The sequence below is a fragment of the Arvicola amphibius genome, chromosome 6, assembly GCF_903992535.2.
Source record: "Arvicola amphibius chromosome 6, mArvAmp1.2, whole genome shotgun sequence".
In the NCBI taxonomy this organism is placed as follows: Eukaryota; Metazoa; Chordata; class Mammalia; order Rodentia; family Cricetidae; genus Arvicola; species Arvicola amphibius.
In genome coordinates this window covers 50,709,408-50,731,925 of record NC_052052.2, presented here as the reverse complement: position 1 = coordinate 50,731,925, position 22,518 = coordinate 50,709,408, and the positions used below count along the sequence as shown (strand labels likewise).

At 39.3% G+C, this 22,518-nt stretch overlaps 1 protein-coding gene across 1 annotated transcript in view; it reads right to left on the bottom strand.

The window, feature by feature from the left end:
* Positions 1-1,189: 1,189 nt before the first annotated feature.
* The window catches only part of C6H1orf87 (chromosome 6 C1orf87 homolog), a 70,429-nt gene continuing 49,100 nt past the window's right edge, over positions 1,190-22,518 (bottom strand). Inside the window, 4 exon segments of the mRNA XM_038333501.1 lie at positions 1,190-1,350; positions 5,527-5,734; positions 9,208-9,281; positions 14,006-14,070. Coding sequence (XP_038189429.1) covers positions 1,190-1,350; positions 5,527-5,734; positions 9,208-9,281; positions 14,006-14,070 — 508 coding nt within the window.

Here is a 22,518-nt window from a genome sequence, read left to right as displayed (position 1 = left end):
CCCTCATTTTCTTCAGTTGGCAAGTTGGCATAGTGAGAAAGCTGTTCCCGTCTTTACTCTCTTGACTTAATAAGGCAGGTCTAGGAGTTCCAAAAGTTAAGATAGTAAAGAGTTTATTTTAATGGATCTAGGTTATTTTGTTCTTGGAAGTTTGTTCATGCGATATTATCATGAGATACCTCACTAGAAAATGGACAGCGTGGCATGCTCAGAGGTCATTTTGTTTGATGCTTCCCTGACGTGGTCTAACTTATTCATCTTATCTCCTATACCATTCAAGGTTAGCAACCAAACTATTTGCAATGGTGATGTTCCCGGGGATGGCTTATCTCTGAAGTCTTCAGTGAACCTGTGTCTATCTCTGTTGTGCTTAAGAAGGGAAGAGCTGAAGAGCATATTCAAGATAGGACTCTGTGGCTGATGGAAACTCTACCAGGTTTTCCTGCCCCGAGAGAGCAGAATATGTCCCAAAGTCTAAGTCCAGGCATTCTTTCTTAATACTTCTCTCAAGGATTTTGGGAAATATCCCTGAAGACACTGGTCATATTGCCCTGGAAAAGGTGCTGGACTTATATAGAAAACTCTAACTTAAAATTATTGTCCTGCTTACTGTTCAGTGTCAATAGTTTTATTTTTCTTGTAGTGGAAATCCTTCCTAGAATAGTGACTAGCATATGAACCTATTCGCCTATATGGGAAATTATGTATTGGAGCCCAAAGGAATATCAGACAGTAAGACAACAGGTTGAAGGCCAGTCTGGACTATATATTTAGACCCTGTCTCCAAACACCCAACAAAAATATCTATTGAATTGACTCTCCATTAGATATTCTGGAGAGTTAACACCATCCTGCATGCTTTTTGACACATGAACTCATGTTGTTTACAAAAGCAGTTTGTTGGCAATGTAGAAAAAAAGCATCAAACACATTGATAATAAGCTCTATAAGAACAGACGAGCAAGTTAAGTGATTGGACTCTTGTTAGATCAGAAGAGAAAACCAGATTTCTCTGATCATTGTTAACAGCTCCTCCTGATAGGTAAATCCAAGGCAAAAGTCGGTAGAAAAACTATATCTATCTCAGCTTAGACAGCGCCTCTATCCCAGCATGCAGACTGAGGAAAAGCACAAGTTCAGGTAACGGGAAGATGAAAGAAACATCTGTTCTCAGAGTGCATGCTTTTTTTCACAGCTCCTTCAAGTACCGCAGTGCTGGCTCCAAGAGTACGTTTTCTCCAGAACGGAACCTCCGCAAGGCCAGGTCAATTCTCTGAGGACTCAGGGACAAGTTGTAAATGAGATTGTAGTTGTGGATGAGGCGTCTGGCTCTTTCCTTTTCCAGAACTCCTGTGACGACATTGGTAGATTGTTTTATTTTAATGAGGAAAGAAGAATTAAGGAAAGATATAGGTTAGCTTGAATGAGTTGTAGGTAGATGTTAAACACTAATGTTTTAAGACTTTAAGATCTCCTGAGTGAATTGGGAGCATGAGGATCTTGAGAAAGAGTTGAAGGGGAAGGGAGAAGCAGGGAAGGGAGCAGAGAAATTATAGAGCTCAATAAAAATCGATTAAAAAAGATTCTTTAAATTAGCCTAAGACATTTAGAGTCTTGGATATGACTTATAGATCTTATGGAGTGACTTCAGGGTAGAATAAAGCAGATGGGTCCAGTAACACCACACATATGTTCTAAAGAATTTGAGCTCATTCTTTAAATCCATACATTTTAGGGCAAATTTTCACAGAAGTGGGGTCCCTGTTACAAGTGTTCATAAATATTATGATTTCTTTTTCTTATCCAAGTACCTGTGGATGTTCTGAAACATGTAGGCATTAAAGTGCTCCTTCTTGACACACATTTCCTGTGACTCTCTCCCACTAACCTGTGTGATAGAACTCAATGATGACAACGTTAGCATGGTTTCTGCATGAAGGTTTGGTGGTAGCCACAGAGAGGACTGTGAGTGCAGGCCACAGTATAACTGATGATCACAAACTGATTCATAAGCCCGAAATGGAAGCTTAGATATGTTGGTTGCTGCACTTAAGATGCAGGGAAATAATTCTGTTGCCTGGGGAAGCTCTCCAAAGCATGAGGAAGATAAGCTATGCAAAAGATTAACTGAAGTAGAACAATAAATACAACAATGACTATTTTTTCCCACAAAATAGCCCATGCCTCAAACTCCAAGCATTTTACAATATTGATTTATTTGACTTTAACCATGACCCATTTCATAAAAGGAGAAACTGAGTCCTAGAGTTGTTCAATCATTTGTTTAAGGGTGCCCAAAGTAAACTACTATATCACATGAAATGAAGGTACAATATTCAATACGGGTCATATGATCTACTACTTGTGTTCTTTGAACTGTGAAATCTATGCCATAAAGTCCCCCCCCCCATCACAAAACAAAAGCTTTTCAATATCTTTAAGGATTGAAGGTGTACTCCTCATGTCCTGGTAAGTTTTAACTTTCCACTTAACAAACCTAGGATCACCTTGGAAGAGTCTTAGTTAGGAATTACCTAAATCAAGTTAGCACACAGTCATGCCTTTGCAATTTTCTGAATTGTTAATTGAAGTAGGAAGACCCACCTCGTTGTGGGTGACACCATCCTTGGGCAGGTGGCTCTGAACAGTCTTAATGGTGGGGAACATTGCCTAATAGAGTCTGGGCTTGACTCTGCATCTCCGGATCAAAAATAAGCAACACCTCATTCTCCTTCTAGTATGTCTTGAGAAGTAGCTGTAGTGGGACATTGAGAAGACCTAGGTTTGAATTTATGAATTAGATTCCTACTGGCCACCATGTTATCACTTTGAGCTTGAGTTCTTCTCCTGGAAAGAAGGGCACTAACCCTTCAGCTTCTGGCCAGTTTGAAAATTTAGAAATGAAAAGCATGAACTATCCAGGCCCGGGGAAAGAATGTCCTTGACAGCATTCTGCCTCTTTGACTTTATTATTTTCTATTTGGCCTTTGGTCCACTAAGTGAATTCTTAGTATACCATTTGCTCTTTCTTTAGAATACTTGTCATTCCTTGTTTCTTCTCTTCAAGGCTATTTTCTTCACAAGCCCCATTAGAGAATCAGCTCAGTGGGTTCCCAGAAACACTGATTTGATGATGGATGATCTGCCTGGATGCTGGATAGGGAATGTGCTGGCCTACTTAGCCCCTTGCACATAATAAAAAACAGTGAGTCATCTGTGGGCAGAGCAGGTGTTGTCAGCTCCGCATCTAGAAAAGGCCTCCACGGTCTGTGAAGTACTGTGGCTAATGAACCAACGGCGTGACCTTAGTTAATCCGCTTTCCCATTAAAGACAGTAGTAGATGTTTCCAGATCTGGCTGATACATTTTTTGGCTCTTGAGCAACTAGCAAACTTCATAGAAACGGAGAAAACAGGCATAAACAGTGAAGGGGCATGCAAAAGGCATCTCACAGCCATCAGCATCTGTCCCCAAAGTCAGCAAAGCTACATTTTTTTTTCTTAGACTGTTTTATTCCTATGAGAAAGGTCCAGATCTTTGGGGAGTTTCTTAGCAACTAAGTTTAGGATCCAGCATCCATTATCCATTATCATGACTTGACATTTTATTTAGAAATGCCTTTTCTTTCTACTCAGTGTGTAGCTCTGCTCAGGGTTGCTTCAATAACCTTTTATTCTCCCTTCTGTCCCAGAGAAATCTTCACTAACTGATATACCTCAGCTTTCTTGCTGACCTTCTCTGGTTGATCTTTTGATGGATTCTGGTAAAGGAGGAGGCTTCATCTTAGCTCTCAGGATTCAGGTAGAAGCTCAACATCACCATGTGTCTAATAACCTAATGGAAACCTCCAGGCCTGTCTTGTTCATCCTTTTTCCCTGCTGCAAGTCAGCTCACATCCTAACATTTGCAGAAGATGGTTTCAACACAGCATAACCTGTTAACGTCACCAAAGTATTCCTTATATCATGTTGCAGGTCTAGCTATGCCTCCCCAGTACTGTCTCTGGTACTTCAGCTCATACTATATGCCAGCCTTCCTTTCATAGCTTGTCTCTTTCCTTTTTATATTATCAATTTCAATTGATATATATTTATGGAGTACCCTGCGATGTTCTGCTAAAAAATAAAACTTTGTAAAATTTAATCAGAGTAGGCATATTTATCTCAAATACTTAGCACTTCTTGAGAGAATTATCCAGAATTCTTTTTTAAAAGATTATTTGAAACACATAGTATATTAGAACTCTTTCTCATATATAATAGTAACTAATCACCTGATGTCTTTCCTTTGGACTACTTAATTCTCAATTCTTTCTTTAACCAAGAAACTTTATTATATATTATCTCTTTACTTTTCCTTTGTAATGCTGTTAACTACCTCAAGTCTCTGAATCTTACCTAGAAGTCTGTCCTTGAGGACAGAAGCTGTGACTCAGTCTCTTTGGTTTTCTTCCTGGTCTAGACTCTAACACAGTGCTGGGGTCATTAGAAGATTTTCAATACATATTTTATTAATCAATGATTAATCTTGTATGTAAAGCTCTCAGCTCTTTCTAAATTTCTTTTTCTTCCTTCCTTTCACATAATTATTGAAAAAATTTAGCATATTATTTAATATTTCAGGAGATCTAAAATTGTATTAGAAATTCAAAACAGAAAAAACACAAAGAGAATGAAGACATTGCTATTTCATATAAGTGCTTTTACAGGGCATGCCTGCACTAAACCATTTGCGATCATTTTAACATTAATAAAGCCTTTGCTGAATCTCACAAAAGGAGTCTTCTTTCTCTGAATGCCCACACGGCACACTCTAAGAGCGTATGTCACCTTGCATGTTGTACTTAGTTATTTATAGACATACAGTCTTTTATTTCCTCCAAATTAAAGAAAAAATGTTTGAAAAAATTATGCTAGTTTCAGGCAGTAGAAAAACAATGCTGTCTACTAGTGAGGGAGCAATAACCTTTAGGTAAAAAAATACATGATATCAATATAATGGTAAAGGCTGACAAAGCCCGATGAAGTCTGCCCTAGATCCATTTCAAGTCCCAGAGAAGAGTGATTGGATTCTAGTTTAAATAATATTGCTGGGAAGGACTTTGGGCAGACACAGGACTCAGACAAATGGGAAAGTAAGGCATATCCGGGGAAAGGCAAGTGACCTATTATGACTCTGCGAAGAATGCTAAGAGTAAAAATGGTAGAGGAGACAACTCAGATCCATAGACACTAGGTTTCGACTTGCTAAGTAGTTTGGAGTTTCTGTTGAAAGCAGAATAATTTAGGGGAATGGTGAGAATGAAGCCTGTGTTAAACTGGTGGAAGAGTGGAGGTAGGGACAAGAAACACGATGTCATTTTCAGTCACCTCATGGGGAATTCTTCTTTGATTTGTTTTCTGATTGTGCCAGGGACCTGTTTTCCAGATAAAATGTTCTTTTTACTTCTACAATGGAAGTAAGCCAGGCATTTATGTGTAGGATATGTGTTAGATAGACTAGTGGACTTTAGAATCCATACTTTACCTGTGTTGCTCAGGTCACATAAGTAGAGGGCATTTTCCAGCTTTCTGAACCTGTCTATCCACAGCTCAGGTTGTTCAGCCTCCTTCATCATGGCTGGACTCAAATCAGGCTGAGAGACTGGCCTTTTCTTAAAGGAGTTCACTGGTTCTTGTGGGACTGATAACATAGTGGTAGGGTTTTCTGGCCGTAGATTCTCTTCTGGAGTTTTCTACCAAAACAACATAAGCATCTCACTGGCACACATTTACTACCCGGAGCTCCAGACTGTTGGTCAAAGACGAGGCCACACAAGTAGAAAGATTTATTGCAAGTTCTGCCTTTGGAAAGCAAGGGAGAGTCTCATGTATTCGGCAGCACAAGGCTCTCTCTGCCAAGTTTTTGCTGAATGCAAACATGGTGAGTTTTTCTTTCTTTAAGAAAGGTGACATCATCACTTTTGTCCAGTTTTCTGCTTTGAAACAGGCAAAGGACTTGGGACCTGATTGACAGATCCGATGTCCTTTTCTAAGGGTGCTAGAGGAATCTACACGTGATGTAGGTGTGTCTTCTATCTAATCATTTCATTGGTTAATTAATAAAGAAACTGCTTGGCCTCATAGGTTAGAATATAGGTGGGTGGAGTAGACAGAACAGGAAGAAGGAAGTGAGGTAGATGGCTAAGTCAGATGCCATGCCTCTCCTCTCTGAGCCAGACGCAATGGAGCCAGCCACCAGGTCAGACATGCTGAATCTTTCCCGGTAAGACACCACTCGTGGTGTTACATAGATTATTAGATATGGGTTAGTCAAGATGTTAGTAACTTTCAGTAAGTAACTCTTTCAGTAAGAGGCTGAAACTAATGGGCTAGGCAGTGTTTAAAAGAATACAGTTTCCGTGTAATTATTTCGGGTAAAGCTAGTCGGGCACCACGGGAGCCTCGGGCAGGAATGCAGTCTGCTGCTCCCATCACTACATACATGGACTGAGCTTCTGAGAAAAGTCACTACTTCTGCAGTGGTTTGTGGTGAACGAGTGATTGGCACAATAACAGTGTCACCTTTGGCCTGTGGGCCAAGTTTCAAGAATAGCTAAAGTTTCTCTCTGAGTATAATTTAACAAAGGAGATAGAAGCTCAGAATGGACAAGAGACTTTTAAAATTGTGTAGGCCTCATACTAGACTCAAAACTATAAGCAGGACATAGGAGTGATGCCTAGCTCACCTCAGTATCCTAATCTCATGTCTACGACAGAACAAAAAAGTGTGATGAAATAGACAAATGAGACCCCGTGGTGCCAAGTAAGTAAGACATCCTGGCAGCTTCTGTGAATGTCTGTGGCCTGATCCGGGCTTTCAGGAAACTCACCTCCTGCCTGTCTAATCCACGTGGTTATAGGAAGAAACAGCATATATATTGCATGGCCTGAGGCTGGGCATCCAATGCAAAACAGTTAGTGTACCTATTGTCCAACAGAAAGGGGGGACAGGGAACATGAAGCTCGCAGTAAAGATAAGAAAGCTTGCTTATGTTTGCCTCCTTGGTTTAGTTCATGTTATACTTCTGTCCATATTTAACACAGTACAATTTTCTGGTTTTCTTTTCAGTTAATTAAGCTATAGAGTTTGTTCCGTTCATCACAGTCTAAAATGTTCAGCATAAAACAATACCTCTGATTTGTACCATCTGAGTTCCCCTAACCTTCAAATAGCTGAAGCTTTGCTTCCCCATGTCAAACTTATCAAGTGGAAGTGGTGTGCACCCCACACTCCGGAGAGGAACGGCTGTAACAAGTTCGCCTGTGAGTTGGGTAACAGACATGGATGAAGTTGCTCCTGGGGAATGTGAAGAATTTTTTTGTTTGAAATACTAGAACACTGTGTGAAATTGCGCTGACACAGTTGACAGGAAACTGGTAAATTTTCAGGATGAATATAAAATAATTCTGTTTTGATAAAATTAACTTTGGGACAAAGAAAACTTTCACATAGCTAAACAAAATAGTGATTCTTATGCCTTTTTAGAGATTTGGGCAACTTTAGGAATGGCAGAAGTTTTAGAGTAATTTGTTTACTATACTTGCATACATGGATTTATTTCACCAAAAGAGTTCAGTTTTATTTATTTATTTATTTTTAATTTCTTTGGGTACTTTCCCACTCTCTGATAATTAAAGACAAGGGGAAATTAGAGACTGTGTGAACCCAAGCCGGCCCAGTGAAGGAGCAAGTAACTAACATAGCTTATATGACTTTTCTGTGCCAGGAGAAGTCCAAATTCTTGCCTGGTCCAGTGGACATTAATGTTCTTTTTGCTTACTCTCTGCTTATCCTTTTCAGTCTTACATTGGCATCTTTTTCTCCAGGCACACAAAGCCTGACAACTAAAGATGCCTTTTGTCTTTATCTCTTTATGTCATTCCCTTGGTGATAGAAGCCCTTTTTGATGCTTTCACCTGAAATAATTGAGCTCCTATGAAACTTGCAAGATACATCTCATATCCTGTTTCTTGTACTGTGTTCCTTTATAGACCAGGATGGTAAGAGTTTATTATTCATCACCCATTTGCCTGTCCAGGCATTCATGATTCAGTATTATATTTGTCTAAGTATCTATTGCCCTAGAGGTAGTGATGGATGTATTTTCAAGGTCATATGAGATAGTTATTGAAAAATCTAAAAGATCTAGGTAGTGCCTAACAGAGGTTCTCAAAACATGCTTGTTGAATGAATATGTCAATGAATGAATCAATGAATGGACATATGGGATGGATATTTTCTCTGGTACCATAGGAAAGCTGTTTTATTAACCCTCTGCTTCACCTCCTTTTTCAAAATGAGGCAATGGAGACTTATTATACAAGGATGCGAGCAGAGTCAATTATTACGGAAAAGCAAAAAAGCCCCTTCAACAGGAGGCAAAATAAAAGAGCAAAATGTATTTTTTTTTTATAATCTTATTCACAACAGATTTAACGCTCAAGGAGAAAAGCATTTGTGGTTGTTTTTTGCATGGCAAGATGCTTGCCAAAATGGATACTGTTTTCTAAAATATTTCCATGTGTGAAGTGCATGAAGAGGCCTCACATCACTTCAAGACAAATCATGTTCTAATCTGGACATCTCAAAACAACAACAATTGAAAAACTCATGCTGCTTTTGAATTCTTCAAAGTTTCCTCGCTAACTGCTGAGAATATTAAGATGGATTTTCAACCATTTGCTAGACAATTATTTTCTTATTTTTTTGTTTTTCTTTTTTCTTTTAAACTTAGAGAAATTCTTAAATTTTAAGAAGTGATCCCTTAGGGAAAGGACACTCTCAGGTTCTGGAAAGCCGGCGTTAAGCTATTAAAATGGTCTTCTGACCACCTTTTAGACTGATGATAATTGGTGGCCATACGCTTTGGGAGCTCACCTGTACACATGTGACAAAAACAATTGCTTGGGGCACATGGTAAGCCCATCACTGAGCAAGGGCAAGAGTCTTCCACATACTAACCAGGATGGGAACTAAACCATATCATATTTTAATCTGCCTCTCCTTCCCATGTGAGGCAGGTCCTAAAGAGAATCTGATGGCAAGGTGTAGGGTAGGAATAAAGAACCCATAGGGGAGGTTGGGCTTCCAGCCCAGCAAGAGGTGGGAGGATGCAGTCAGGATTCTCAAGGCCCTCCCAAGAGCTCCACATGCCCAGATGCATACCACATGTTCCATTTTGCTTTGGGGTCTCGCAGGGACTTTGACCAAGTCCCCTAGGGTTTTCTTTTCATTCTTTCCTAGCAGGAAAAACAAAGGGAGAGAGAGGAGGGTTGAATTTGGCATGCACATTTAACATATACATATGCATGAGAAAATGCAGCTCTGTGGCTCTGCTGGGTAGTTTGCATTGTGCTAGGCAACAGGGAGACCCTTGGTGGATAAAAGGCAAGTTTCTACCTGTGAATTTCCACATAGTTTCTCAGACAAACTATTTAGACACAATTATTATACATACCACAGAAAGGAAATATATGGACATAGGAAAACATTTCAGTTTATTTAGAAGCAGTAGAAGCAAACTGATGACTGGAGGCATGAGCAGGAGTCATTTGGACAAAGGCACTGTGATGGTGCCTGTGAAGCAAAGGTGTACACCAGCCAGAGTACAACCTGTGGAAAGCCCTGAACCAGAAAGGCCTGTTTAGCTTAATAAGACTGACAGTCTCTTCCTGTGACTCTGTCCTTTAGAACGTAAGCTCTGCACTCCCTTTCCCATCATCTGTGTGTATACATCCCATTCACAGGCTGTCGGCTGGCTGCTGCCTTCATGGATAAGGCCAGCTTGCTTTAGTTGCAGAACAACCAATCTTCGGCTCAATCCTCCCCAGCCTAGGGAGAATTTTATGGACTCTAAATCCCTGTGACTATCCCGGAGTGTTGAGTGAAATTCAATAGGTTCCCGTGATAATTTAAATTCTCACTGCATCACATTTGTAAAAGAAAAGAATTTGTTCTTTATTGCAAGAAGAAACATTCAGCTTACCCTGAAGCAGAGATGGACAGCTAAAGGGCCTCTAGCAGCCCTGTATGGCACAGAGTCAGGGGTGTTGACTAACAGTCAGACAAACCTAACCATTAACCCTGTATTTTTCTTTTACCAACTGTAAACTTTTGGACCAGTTTTTTTTCACCTGTGAAATTCCAGGAACTTGCAGTAATACCATGAGGTTAAAATCATGTATGTAAAATACTCCACAATGGAAGATGTTTAACATTAGGCAAATCTCATTTCCCCACATGAAAGGATTTACCATCCAGCATACCAAGCATTTTTCTGAGCATCAGTTAATGCATGACACTTTTTAGAATAAGACCTAGAACATAGACTTATCTCTTTCTAGCTATTCCTTGCTGTCTGAGCCTTTCAAAGTTCCCTTAGGAGAATATATGAAAAGTCTGCTTAGTTTCTTTTAATTTACCCCTTTCCCTTGTCATATCTGATGGCGCATACAAAGGTAATCACTTGCATATGTAAATATTGTTTAAAAGACCTGTGCTGGAGATCTTTTTCTTCTTCTTAATACAGCAGGAAGGGCAAATGAGAAACATCTGTCTAGTCATCCAGTGGAAGATTTGCACTGAGGAAATAAACCCCCCTGGCTTCTAGAAGTTTCCAAGCATGGGAAGGACCAGGATTTATAAGGCTGCCAGGAGAGTGTGATGTTCATACAGCCATCCTTTCTGTTTGCTCACTGACTGTTGGAATCAGAACTCTCTGGTTCTGCTGTATCTTAGCCCAACCTGGGGAACTTTAAAAATAACCAGTGTGCAAATGACTCACAAGACCTATTAAATCCCGATTTCAGGCAAGGAGAATACTTTTTAAATGTGTTCTCTAGGTGATTCAAAAATAGAACAAAGCTGAGGGCATTTGATTCAAGTAAAAGCTTCTGGATTGATGAGTTCTAATAAATGAAGCTTATGTGACCAGCAAACTTACATATATCAAAAGTTTGCCAATGGCAGGAATTTCCCACATAATCTAGAATAATTCTGTGAGGTGGAAATTATCTCTATTCCACAGATGACCTAACTAAGAAGATGAAAATTCCAGTGGTCTGCTAATATCAGAGGTGGCTGTAAGCCTACTTCCAACTCGTTCATTCACGGAGGACACACTGGTCAAGTGTTTACCAGAAGCTGGCATTGTCTTGGGAAGGACACAGCAACAGTGAACAAGACAAGCTTTCTTCTTATGCAGTATACATTCTAGTTGTGAAGCTAGGAATCAGACACACAAAAATGTCAGTTCCTGATATGTGCCATAACAATCAGACATAAATTCACAGGTAAGAACCACAGGTGGCACCAAGGAATTTGCCCAAGGCCTCCTAAGAAGTCACAATTAAATAGAATGAATACTCAGTAGAGAAAAAAAAAAAAAACCAAGGGAACAAAACATGCAAATGCCTGGGGGAAAAGCACTTGGAAAATTACATGGAAGGCAAAGGCTTTGGCAGCAGTGCTTAGTGTATACACCAATAGTTGCAAGGAGAGAGTTGGTGTAGCCCAAGACAAAGCGAAGACAAAGCATGTGCTAAGAGTTATAAGATCTCCTGGCTGAACCTTAGCACTGATGCTAACTTCTGGCTGTTTAGCTTACAGCCCTCTCTCATTCCCTGGGGATTCTCCTCTTCCTTTACCCCCTTTGGAGATAGAAACTACATTTTGCTATGTAGGACCACTCAACTCAATCCAGTGCCCTCTGGTTTGGTAGGACTGATAAGCAGTTCCAACTCTGAGCTTGTTCCAGTTAATCTAAGCCTCTTACAATATCTTAACCACTGTCTTTCTTGGTTTCAAGTTGCACATCAAACTTCATCAGAGATTCAGTGATCTAGAAATGGAAAATTCTCATCACATTAATTTTTAGTAACCATGAGTCCATAACACAGAAAAACAATGGCCATCCTTCCCTGTCTATCTGGTTGCTCTAAAGTGACTGATATTATCTGTTCCGCTTATCAGGCTCAAGTCACTCTACACACCTCCTAGAATCCATCTCCTTAGCACATGCACTTTCTTATTCTCCCTCTTTCTCTTCATTTTTATGATGATGAAATAAATAAGTCAGAATGCAGTAAAGTGAATACTCTAATAGAAAGTTATTACTTATCTGTAAAACCAGGACTTCATCTGTGGCATGTGCTACAGGATGGATTGTGTTTCTGTAGCCCTTTTGTAATGATACTATAATGCTGGGTAGCTTGGGTGTGGCTGTATTTTGAGATAGGGACTAAAAAAGTGATTATGAAATTGAGGATGTTTGGGTATGTACCAACACAGTCTGACTGATGACCTTACGTAAAAGTTAAGGAAATCTGGTCAGAGAGGTGCTGGGATGCATGGAGGCAGAGGAAAAGTCCTGTGGAGGATGGTGCAAGCATCTCCCTGGTGCTGAAGAAGGGCTGAGCTGTTTACATGCTTCATCATTCTCAGCAGGAGTTATAGGCGAATTCACAGGCACAGGAAAGCATTTTGAGGTCTTAGCATTATACCATGGGATTCTGTTTGCAACATAAGTATGCCAACCTTCCAAACTATGGGGTACTGAAGACCCAGGATCCCAGGATGTCCTGGGGAATGCTTTCTCTAACTCCCTGACTTTCATTAGAGATACCTGACCAGATGAGTAAGAATACTGCCTTCTAGATTTTTGATGAAGTGTGCTGATCTGTAGAATGTTTTCTCCAGCCCCAAGAGTTGGAAATGTTTCTTAGTCACTAAGGTCTGTATTGCATCAAAGCAAAGTATTGAGTTATTTCTCTGTCCGCCAAGTTACATGTTCAGTTCCTACCCACTGGCACTTGTGAGTTTGTCTTATCTGAAAACAATGTTTATAGATATAATCAACTTGAGAACAGCTGAGATCTTTTTAAGAGGAAGGAGAAGGTCTTTGGACACAGAGACACAGAGGGAACAGAAGAAGGCCAAGGGAACATGTGGGCAGACTAATGGAGGCTTCAACCTCTTACTCAAAGTACTAAGAAGCAACCAGAGGCACTTTCCAAGAGACTTCGGAGGGATTATGGCCCTCAATGATACTTCGATTTAATATTTGCAGGCTTCAGAACTATGATTGAAACCTTTTCTACCTTTTAAACTTCCAGGATCATAAAAATTTGTTATCGAGGCTGGGATCATAAGTACATTCAGCATACTTTTTTCAACTTTTTCAGTCTCTGAGTCTTGTATGACTAATGCCAATGCCCTATACCTGTTTCCATGTTTCCCCTGGCCACTTGGATAGAGACTGATATATTCATCCTCTAGCAAACCCCACCATACACACTTGGTACCTTGCACTGTGATGCACAGTAGTTACTGGGTGTTTAAGTAGAGAAATCATAGCAACAGATTAGTACAAATGCATATGTTTTTCACCTGTCATATTTAAACTTGCTAATTGCTAAATATTTTGCCATATTCGTCTTTAAAATCTCACTTAATAATATGTCATGGAAATCATTATGTGGCAGCCCAGTTGTGTTGTTTTAAAACTCAACAATTTAATCAGCCAGTTGTAGTATAATTTAATTAAATGTTCCCTGAAGGATCTTTTCTATGCTTCTAATTTAAAGACATTTATAAAAGTTGCTGCACTAAACATATATCTAGGCACACACACACATATATTTGATAACTGTATTTGTATATGATATTTGGTGATTTGTTACTCAAATAGATGCTAACCTGAAGGATTGCAAGATTCAAGGACTGCATCTGAAATTTAAGCCAATAATACTAACTTCCTGTGTAAGTGTGGTATATTCATATCAAAGGGTTACCACAGAAAGTAAAATATGGAGCTAGAAGACTCACACTTTTCCTTATCCAAAAACCTAAAAGAATGGTTTTTAAGGAAATTTTCAGTCCTGTCTTTTCTTCACTGAATATTTTTGGGAAGAATGAAATAAAACCCAGCTACGCTTGCTGACGAATAAGAAAGAACAGTACTCACCTACAGGCGAATCACACAACAGATCAGAAGAAGCCCTGTTCAGCCACTTAACAAAATTCTGCCACCTGTGTAAGAAGAGGAGACAGGATTGAGTGATGAGTAGCAATGCCTCCTCTACCTCGGGAGCATGTGCAGCCAAGCAGAGTTTTACTGATTGGCAGCAATATTGAAAGGGATTTTGATTCAGTGTAGGAAACAAATAACTTGAGGTATGTTTATCTACCAGAAAGGGCATTGGCACAGGGAACCAGATGCCCTCAGAGTTACAGGAAGAGACAGATGAGTGTGGGACCTAGGCCATCAGCCCCAGAATATCAGGGGTAGGGGATGTGGCTAAAGCAGGAGGATTAGGGGGTTGAGGCCAGCCTAAACTGTACAGTAGTACCCTGTCTAAAAACCAAACAAGCACATAATAATGGACCATAGGTTAGAAATTCAGCACCCTGAAACAAATGAATGAATTACAACAAAGCCAGCAGACTGGAGATTGGGGTCTGTTTTCAAACTCAGGGCATCCAGAGACCAGGAACTATGAGAAAATCTGGCTAATGTCACAGTCACCTCTAGCCATAAAAATCAGTTACCGTTATAACGGCAGTAAAAACATGACTAGCTATTATTTTTGCATTGTTACATAGGAAAATGAATAAGGCCATGATCTTTCAGTTTCAGCGCTATTCTTCCCTCTTTTCCACCTCACAATCTTACACCTTTACTTATCAGTGAGATAAATTAAATCAGTCATGGAATCTTCATTTCGGGTGGTTATCAGAAATGTCCCTTTTTGTTGCCATGAGTGTCAAAAGGATTGCAACACACAACAAACACAGAAGTAGGATAATTACATGTGCTGGACTTAACATTTAATGACTTCCCAGGAAGAATTGTATTGAAAGAAATGTATGTTGCAACTGAAAAATCAGTTATCTAAAGCATAAAATAATCCATTAAAATTTTGGTAGTGTAAATCATTTATAATTGCTTGCCTAGAACTCATTTATATATTATATAAACATGCTTCTCTGGCAGTAATAGGTGCCTAGCTTCCTTTTGGGTTTAGTGTGGTTAGGACTATAGTCAAATATCCATATTCTGCTCAGTTAAGATGGTGATCCACCTGTATATGAATTACTTTATTCCTTCTCCTCTCTTCTGTCCCTCCTCTGTCTTTGTTTTTTATCTCTGTCATTAAATTGTTTCTGGTCCTTTGTGATTTTTATTTCCCCCTAATATTGTGAGTTGCTTCACATTATTAACACAGAGACTCACACCTGGTCAAGGTACATAGACTTCCAGACATACAGCCCTAAATGACAAACCTGTGTCACACCCTCCTACCACATGTCACTGAGAAGGGTTAGAGAGATGGCAAGGCAGTGATTGACTAAACAGAAACTGTTTTGTAGGTCCAACAAAGCTGTTGCAGGTACAAATCCACAGCCATTGTGACAGCATGCACACGGCTTGCACAAGTCCAACCCAGACCACATCCTAGCTTGAAAGGGAGCAGAGGCATGAAGTCCCACCCCCTAATGAGGTAGCTGTTGGAAGCTGATCATTTCTGGAGAGGGAGAGCCAGTTGTTCTAAGAGTGAGAGCCTAGGGAAGGTTACATATTCAAGAGTATGCAGGCAGCACAAATTAGAGTCCATACCACGAAAGTTGGGTGGATGGGATGGGGAAATAAATCTAGGATAACTGGGGCATGAAATGAATATGATCAAAATGCATTATATGAAGTTCTCAAAGAACTAGTAATGAGGAAAAATGAAGACATTGACATTTGCTCATGTTGGGGAGAGACAGTGTCTGCTCCCAGCAAACATTAAATGGAGAGAAGATTAGTTTCTAGTTCACCCATCAGCAGACCAACTGAGATGGAGAGGAAGTTGGCAAAAATGTGTCTTAGGTTTTCTCAAGAAGTTCTAATATCATATAATTTTATTCTCTTTAAATAGAAGTGATACGTTAACAATGAAACCAGCTTGTTTTACTTAATATCTCATAAACCTTTTCCTATACATGGATTGCATATCAGAAGCAGGCTTTGATCAGCATGTGGATTCTGATAGGAGATTTGAACATGTGGCCTCCAGAGCTCCATGTGAGAAAGAGGTAAATCCTGAGTACAATAATTCAACCAGAAAACCAGGTGACTATATCAGATGCAGCAGGCCTAGGATGGCAAAGAGAAGCTGGAGGAGAGAAAGCTCTCATGGGGCAATAATCATACAAGCATCAGGTATTAGCTCAGCCCTGGAAACAGACTGCAGCTTTCTTCACTGCTTCATTTTAGACACTACTTGGAAGAGCAGACATATTCTTAGACCACCTTCCAAACTTTTTACAATAAAACACAACCAAGAGCCTAGATCTACTGATAGTCACAGATTGCATATTCCATTTATTTTTCAGAGATGTCTGGAAATGTCAGGCCATGTTATCGGATACCAAGTAAGAGAGGATGGCCAGGGAATAAAGAATGCCCAAGCTGAAGCTGTAGGACTATTCCATTCTATTACTATAGAAGCCAAATAACGTGCACTTGATCCCTAGAACCCACCGTGGAAGGAAACAATTGATTCTGAAAATGTTCCTCTGAATTCTACAGGCATGCGCGTGATTACATACACACAACTCACACACACACAGACACACACACACACTGAAGAGTAATGAGTGCATAAACAGAAAAAATATAGGAGGCAAGGCCCTAGATAAAATACTAATAAAAAGTTTTCCACTTTTTCGTGATTATATGCTGAGAATAGGGGGAAGAGAAGGTAGCAAATAGTCCTACAGCTTCAGCTTGGGCATTGTCTGACATGAAGGCACAAGGGACTTGTGTGATTATACATTTCTTATGATTATTCTACAAAATACTTCTCGTTTCTATATCTCATTTTTAGACCTTCATAAAAGTATTCAACTTAAATGTAAAAATAGGTTCCTGTTGTAATAACAGGTACTAGTAATTATTATAATAACAAAAGTATGTACCAAGCTTTCTCATTCCAGCTAGGGAACAAAGACTGGGACCCTGATTCTAGATTCAGGAAGACTCAGCTTCACATTCAAATTCTAGACTGGGAGTGTAGCTAAGTGGGGAGAGCACTTGCTTAGCAGGCATGAAGTCCTGAGTTCACTCTCTGGGGAGCATAGTGTTGTGTACTTATGATGACACTTGGGAGGTAGGGATAAATGATCAGGAATTCAAGGTCATCCACCGATACATAGCAAGTTCTAGACCAGCCTGTGCTACAAGAGGTTCTTTCTCAAGCACCAACAAGTTTCAAATTGTTTTTTTTACTTAATATAGATTTCAGAGAGTGTTCTTGGTACCTTTTATTCATTATTGTAAACTACTCACCCTGAGACACAGGTTAAAGAGATGAGCCATTACCATATGCTTTACATCTGATTCAAGATCCACGAGTGGGCAAGTCACACAACTTGGCTTCACAGCCATATTTTCCACTTTGTAATTATGGGCATTCTTTCAGTGTCTACTAACATTTACTGGTGTAGAAGTCTGTGGTTAGTCTGATTTTTATTCATTAATAATTAATTTCCCCTTTATTTTTCAGTAAAGATCTTGGACAAATTTTATTTGTCTTTATAATACAAATTTCTCATTGTAATACACAAATACAAGAACATATTTTTTTTTCATAATTTAGCTTAGATCGTATTGAGTTTTCAACTTGTATCCATGGGGCTCTTTCTCACAAGCTCTGTAAACTTTCTTTAGTTGGTGCTATCCCTTGAGTGTGGTTTGCGTGGGTCACCATGTATATACAAGACCTTCATTCCGCAGATTGACAATATTAAAGCATTAAGATCCTTGCAAGGTCTAGTCTAAAGGAAAGTTATTAGGGCACTAGGACTGCTACCCTAGGAAGAGATTAATGTAGTTCTCAAGGGATTCTGGTAAATTTCCTTACAATTAGTTGTTGCAAAATTAACAATACTGGTCTTCCAAATTAATGGCTTTCCATCCTGCCATGCAATATCATCTTTTGTGTGTAATTCTGCCACATGGCATCTGTCACATCGTGACTCAGGTATAAAGGCTTTAGCCGGAGGCCAAGCTAATGAAGTCACCTGATTTTGGTGGCATTAGTCTCTAATGCTTTCAGCTGAATATACTTAAAAAATACAGCAGAGGAATCAGAATTGAGCAGAAATGAGCTACCACAGTGAGAACTTTGGTTTTTATTTTATTTCTCTATTTTGTTGCTAATTTTCAATGATGCTAAGTCACTTTAGGTTGAGTCTCTATTCTAACCTTATATCTAATATGCTCTGTCTCCCCCCCCCCCCCAGTTTGTTTTTGTTTGTTTTTTTGTTTGTTTTTTTGCAGGTATAAATTCTGTAGAATTCCTTTAAGTTTGACATAACATATTAGATTTTTCTACTGTGTTCCTTTTGTTTATTTATTTTTATTGATTCTTAGTGACTTTAATTGTCACTAGGGTTCCCTGAAATCACCCATTCTTCTCCAAGCTTTTCATGATTTTATCCTATCATCTTCAATACATTTTAATCTTCATTTTTAATCATTGGTTTGTATCACTATTCTTATCTCTTTATTGTTTTATGATTCATATCAACAGGATGCATGACTTTTGCATCTTTGAGAGAACCACAATAATTTCTCAAACTTTTCTAGGTTTTAGAGCAGAAATAATTTATTTTTTAGAGCAGAAATATATTCAAAGTGTTATTGAAATTTAGAGAACGTAGGATTAAACTTCGTTTCCCATGTTTTGTCATGCTTATTTTACTTTAAAGTATTTTTTAAACTTTCTTTTTAAAAACGTTTCTTTTAGATTAACAGTACTCCTTTAAAGTAGACTTTATATGTTGATTTTTTTCTGTATTCACCATTAAATGAAAGTTTGTCCTGGTTTCCATGGGTCTGCTCACTGTACCCATAGGCCTGCAGACAAGGGACAGGTGACAATTCCTGTGTATGCTTGGCATCTCAAATTCTTCTTTCTTAGATCCCTCACCATACTTGTTGGATACAAGATATGGATATCATATGTCATGATCCATAATATCCTTAGTATACACAACTACCATCTGTCTCTGCACTAAATGACACAACTTAACTTTCAGGGATAGCACTGCCAGAGGCAAACCCTAAGATTAGGCTTTCCGCTTCCTACCTTGCTCAGCCCAAATCTTTCCCGTTGTTTCAAAGATGTGTTCTCTGAATAGCTGATGATGAGGGCTCTGTGGGGAAGCAGCCACACATCTGTGCTTAGGCAGGATTGGGGGATAGCGCTGTCAGCAGTACCACCTCATGTTTCTAGTGTGGGAAGATTTGTCTGTGGTCTCTCAACCAAGTGGGAGGCAGCAGTGCCTGGCACACTTCGTAGAAAGCCCTGGTCAGGTAGCTTGCGGATTGCCTCACATTCGGCTAGGTTATAACTGGTGACAATTCATTCTTGATTCTGACACATCAAAGGAGTGTCCATACATTTTAGTAATGTCAGTGGGCTTTGTCTTACTTTTGGTCGATTTATTTAGGGACTATAAAGCAGATGCCGTTTTATATAATAACCTTTGATGTTTAAAAAGACATTAAGCCTCAACACGGAAAAATCAAAACATGAGCTATTTTACAGTGCACCCTTTATAATCTCAATAAAGCTAACTCTGGGAAGAGTTCCCCTGGAAACTTCATATAGTCAAAAAGAACTCTGGGTATCCACCCAAGTCAGCCATCTTTCTTCATTCTCCAATCTGTTCTCTTTGGTCTTAGCACCAGGGTGTGGTAAGCTAGAGTTGCAAGGATTGTACTTCCTTTACTGCTGGGTTGCTTCTGCTTGTCATTGCTCACCAAGTTAGTTGCTGCAGATCCAACGATGCTCAGCCAGGAGGGCACAGAGGAGGCAGCTCTGTCCAGACTGCCAGGTAGAAATGGTGCTCCTGGATAGGAGAGGTTCAATCGTCCTGGAATTCTTAACTCTTACTGACAGGCACAAAATATGCCTGTCAGAAGAGACATCTGACAAGCAAGGTACAAATGTTTCCTAGGGTTATCTTATATATTTGTATTTATGTATCTCTTGATTGAAATCTTCGCACATGATGCATTATTCGGTGGAGTCTTTGGAAAGTTTAAGTCCTGGGGCAAAATCATCAGGAATTGGACTGATTTTCTAGTAACAGACCCTTCATCCTCTCTATCATGCGAGGTTACAGTGAGAAAACTGAATTTCCAGCCTCCAGGATTGCGAGAAAATGGAACCTGTGGCTCGTGCAGCTGTACTATAGACGCATGTATAGACTAGAAAAGTCTGCCAGGACAGAAGCTACAGATCCTGGGATGGAAATCCAAGGTTTAGGTACCAGTGGAGGGAAATTTTTCCAGACAGACTCCTCCAGTTCCAAACTGGGTCCAGTACCAAACCGAAGGGTGAACTTCAGTCCCCAGTTTATCCAAAGCCTGTTGCCCAGTCACACACAAACTTCTCAGAACTGTAGGACTTACAGGAAAGTAACTACATTACATGATTATAGTTGAAGACTGGAGCTGGCAAACCTGCAACAACTCAGCTTTCCTGATGAATTCATTCATCAGGGACATGGAGGTTTTCCATTTCATCGTTTGAAAACTAGAATAGCACCTACCTTATGGAGCTGTTGCAGGAATCAAAAAGGTTAATATTTAACGGAACACTTGAAATATTGCTTGGAATTGTTTAAGTTCTACAAATGTTCTTTATAAGCAGTGACAACTTTATCGGCACTGTCATCATTATGAGAATGCACACTAGCAAGCTGGGTTTGCTGTCTACCACCCAGCCAATGGGTGAACACAGCACATCTCCAATAGTCCTTTGTGAAACGCTTTCCCTGTTCCCGTTAAACAGCAACTGCTGAATGAGACACCTCATGCTTCCTTTATTGCCTAAAATTCTCTGCTCATTCCCAGGATTTGCAAAAAGTCCTTTCCAACCTAACTCTATTTTCTATAACAGGCCAGATGTGTATGCTACGTCCTCCTCGTGGCTGTGTCAATTGGTCTACGCCATTCAGGAAGCCTCCATAGCAGAGGCTTATTTATCTCTTCCCCCAACACAATTTGGCTTGTGCACGTGTGTTCTAAACTGGTTTGAAGCATTTAATTTTGCCAATATAATTTTCAAGTATTAGATTGCCTCCTGTTCTTGCTCTGCCCTCCTTAATTACCATTTATTACAAAGTCACATAGAAACATTAAATGTGAATTCTGACTTCCATCTCCGTGGCCAAGAATAGGGATAATAATTTCCAACCAACACAACCTGAGCTCATTTTACATAAGGGTGATTCAGAGTGGAGATTAGAAATCGTAATCAAGTCTTTCTCACAATCGCCTTATCCTGGCAGTCATTCACTAATGTCTCTGCTAATTGTTAGGAAAATGGGAAGATAAAAATGAAAGCTCAGATTTTAAAAAATTATCTAAGAAACAACAACATCAACAGAACATATTTTTGTTTCAGGACTGGCAAAATTGTCCCTCTTGTTAGCTTACAACATGCTAGTTTAAAAAGGGAACACAACTCATTTTATTTGGCTAGATGGGGCTAAACCCACATCACCACAATCCCTCCTGATGTTTTATTGATTCTAAAGGACATTTAATCAGGAAGCAGCTCAGCACTAGAATCCTGCTAATTAGCAGACAGCCACATTCCAAATGGCTTTCCAATTGAACGCAGATTAATGGACAATATGTACTAAGATAATGATTCGAGCATTCAGCTCCTAAAATGTGTGTCTAAATTGCATCTTTAATCTCTTAAGGATACATACAAAGCACATAATGGAATGGGTTTAATTCACAGATGAAGCTTTAGCCAATGACTGTTTAAAGATGAAATATGTTTATCTCTTGTAAACATATTTTTTTGATTTTCATGGTTTTGAAATCTAGAATATTTTAAGGTCAAAGAAAGCAACTGTCTGCTCTTATACTCCAGATCCCTGCAATACTGGTTCTGAATTAGTTGTTAATCAACAATAACAATGGAGTCTTTACTATATCCTATGTATAATGTAAACTCTGGTGCTTAAATTTTTTCTTTAGAAAACTTCCTTTAGATTTCTAGTCTTCTCCTAACTCATTTATCTGTTTTAGTAGCTTAGCCATCTCTAAGGAAATGCTCATGTGCAAAACTGGCCCATAAGAATTCATCCACTGGGTTGGACTCAAAGATATTCACTTATTAATGCTCTTTGAAAAACATTAACCTGCTTTATTTTTTCTAATTGCCCCTATGACTTTGGGTTATGCCATGTGTTTTCTTTTATTTTGAGTCAGGGTTTCTCTGTGAAGTCCTGGCTATCCTTGAATTTATTCTATAGATCAGTCTAGCCCCAAACTCACAGAGATCTGCCTGTCTCTGCCTTCCAAGTGCTGCGATTAAAGGTGTGCACCACCACTGTCTGGCTATGCCATATATTTTAAATTATTTCTCATCCAAGTAGAATATATCTTCATGAGGAACAGGC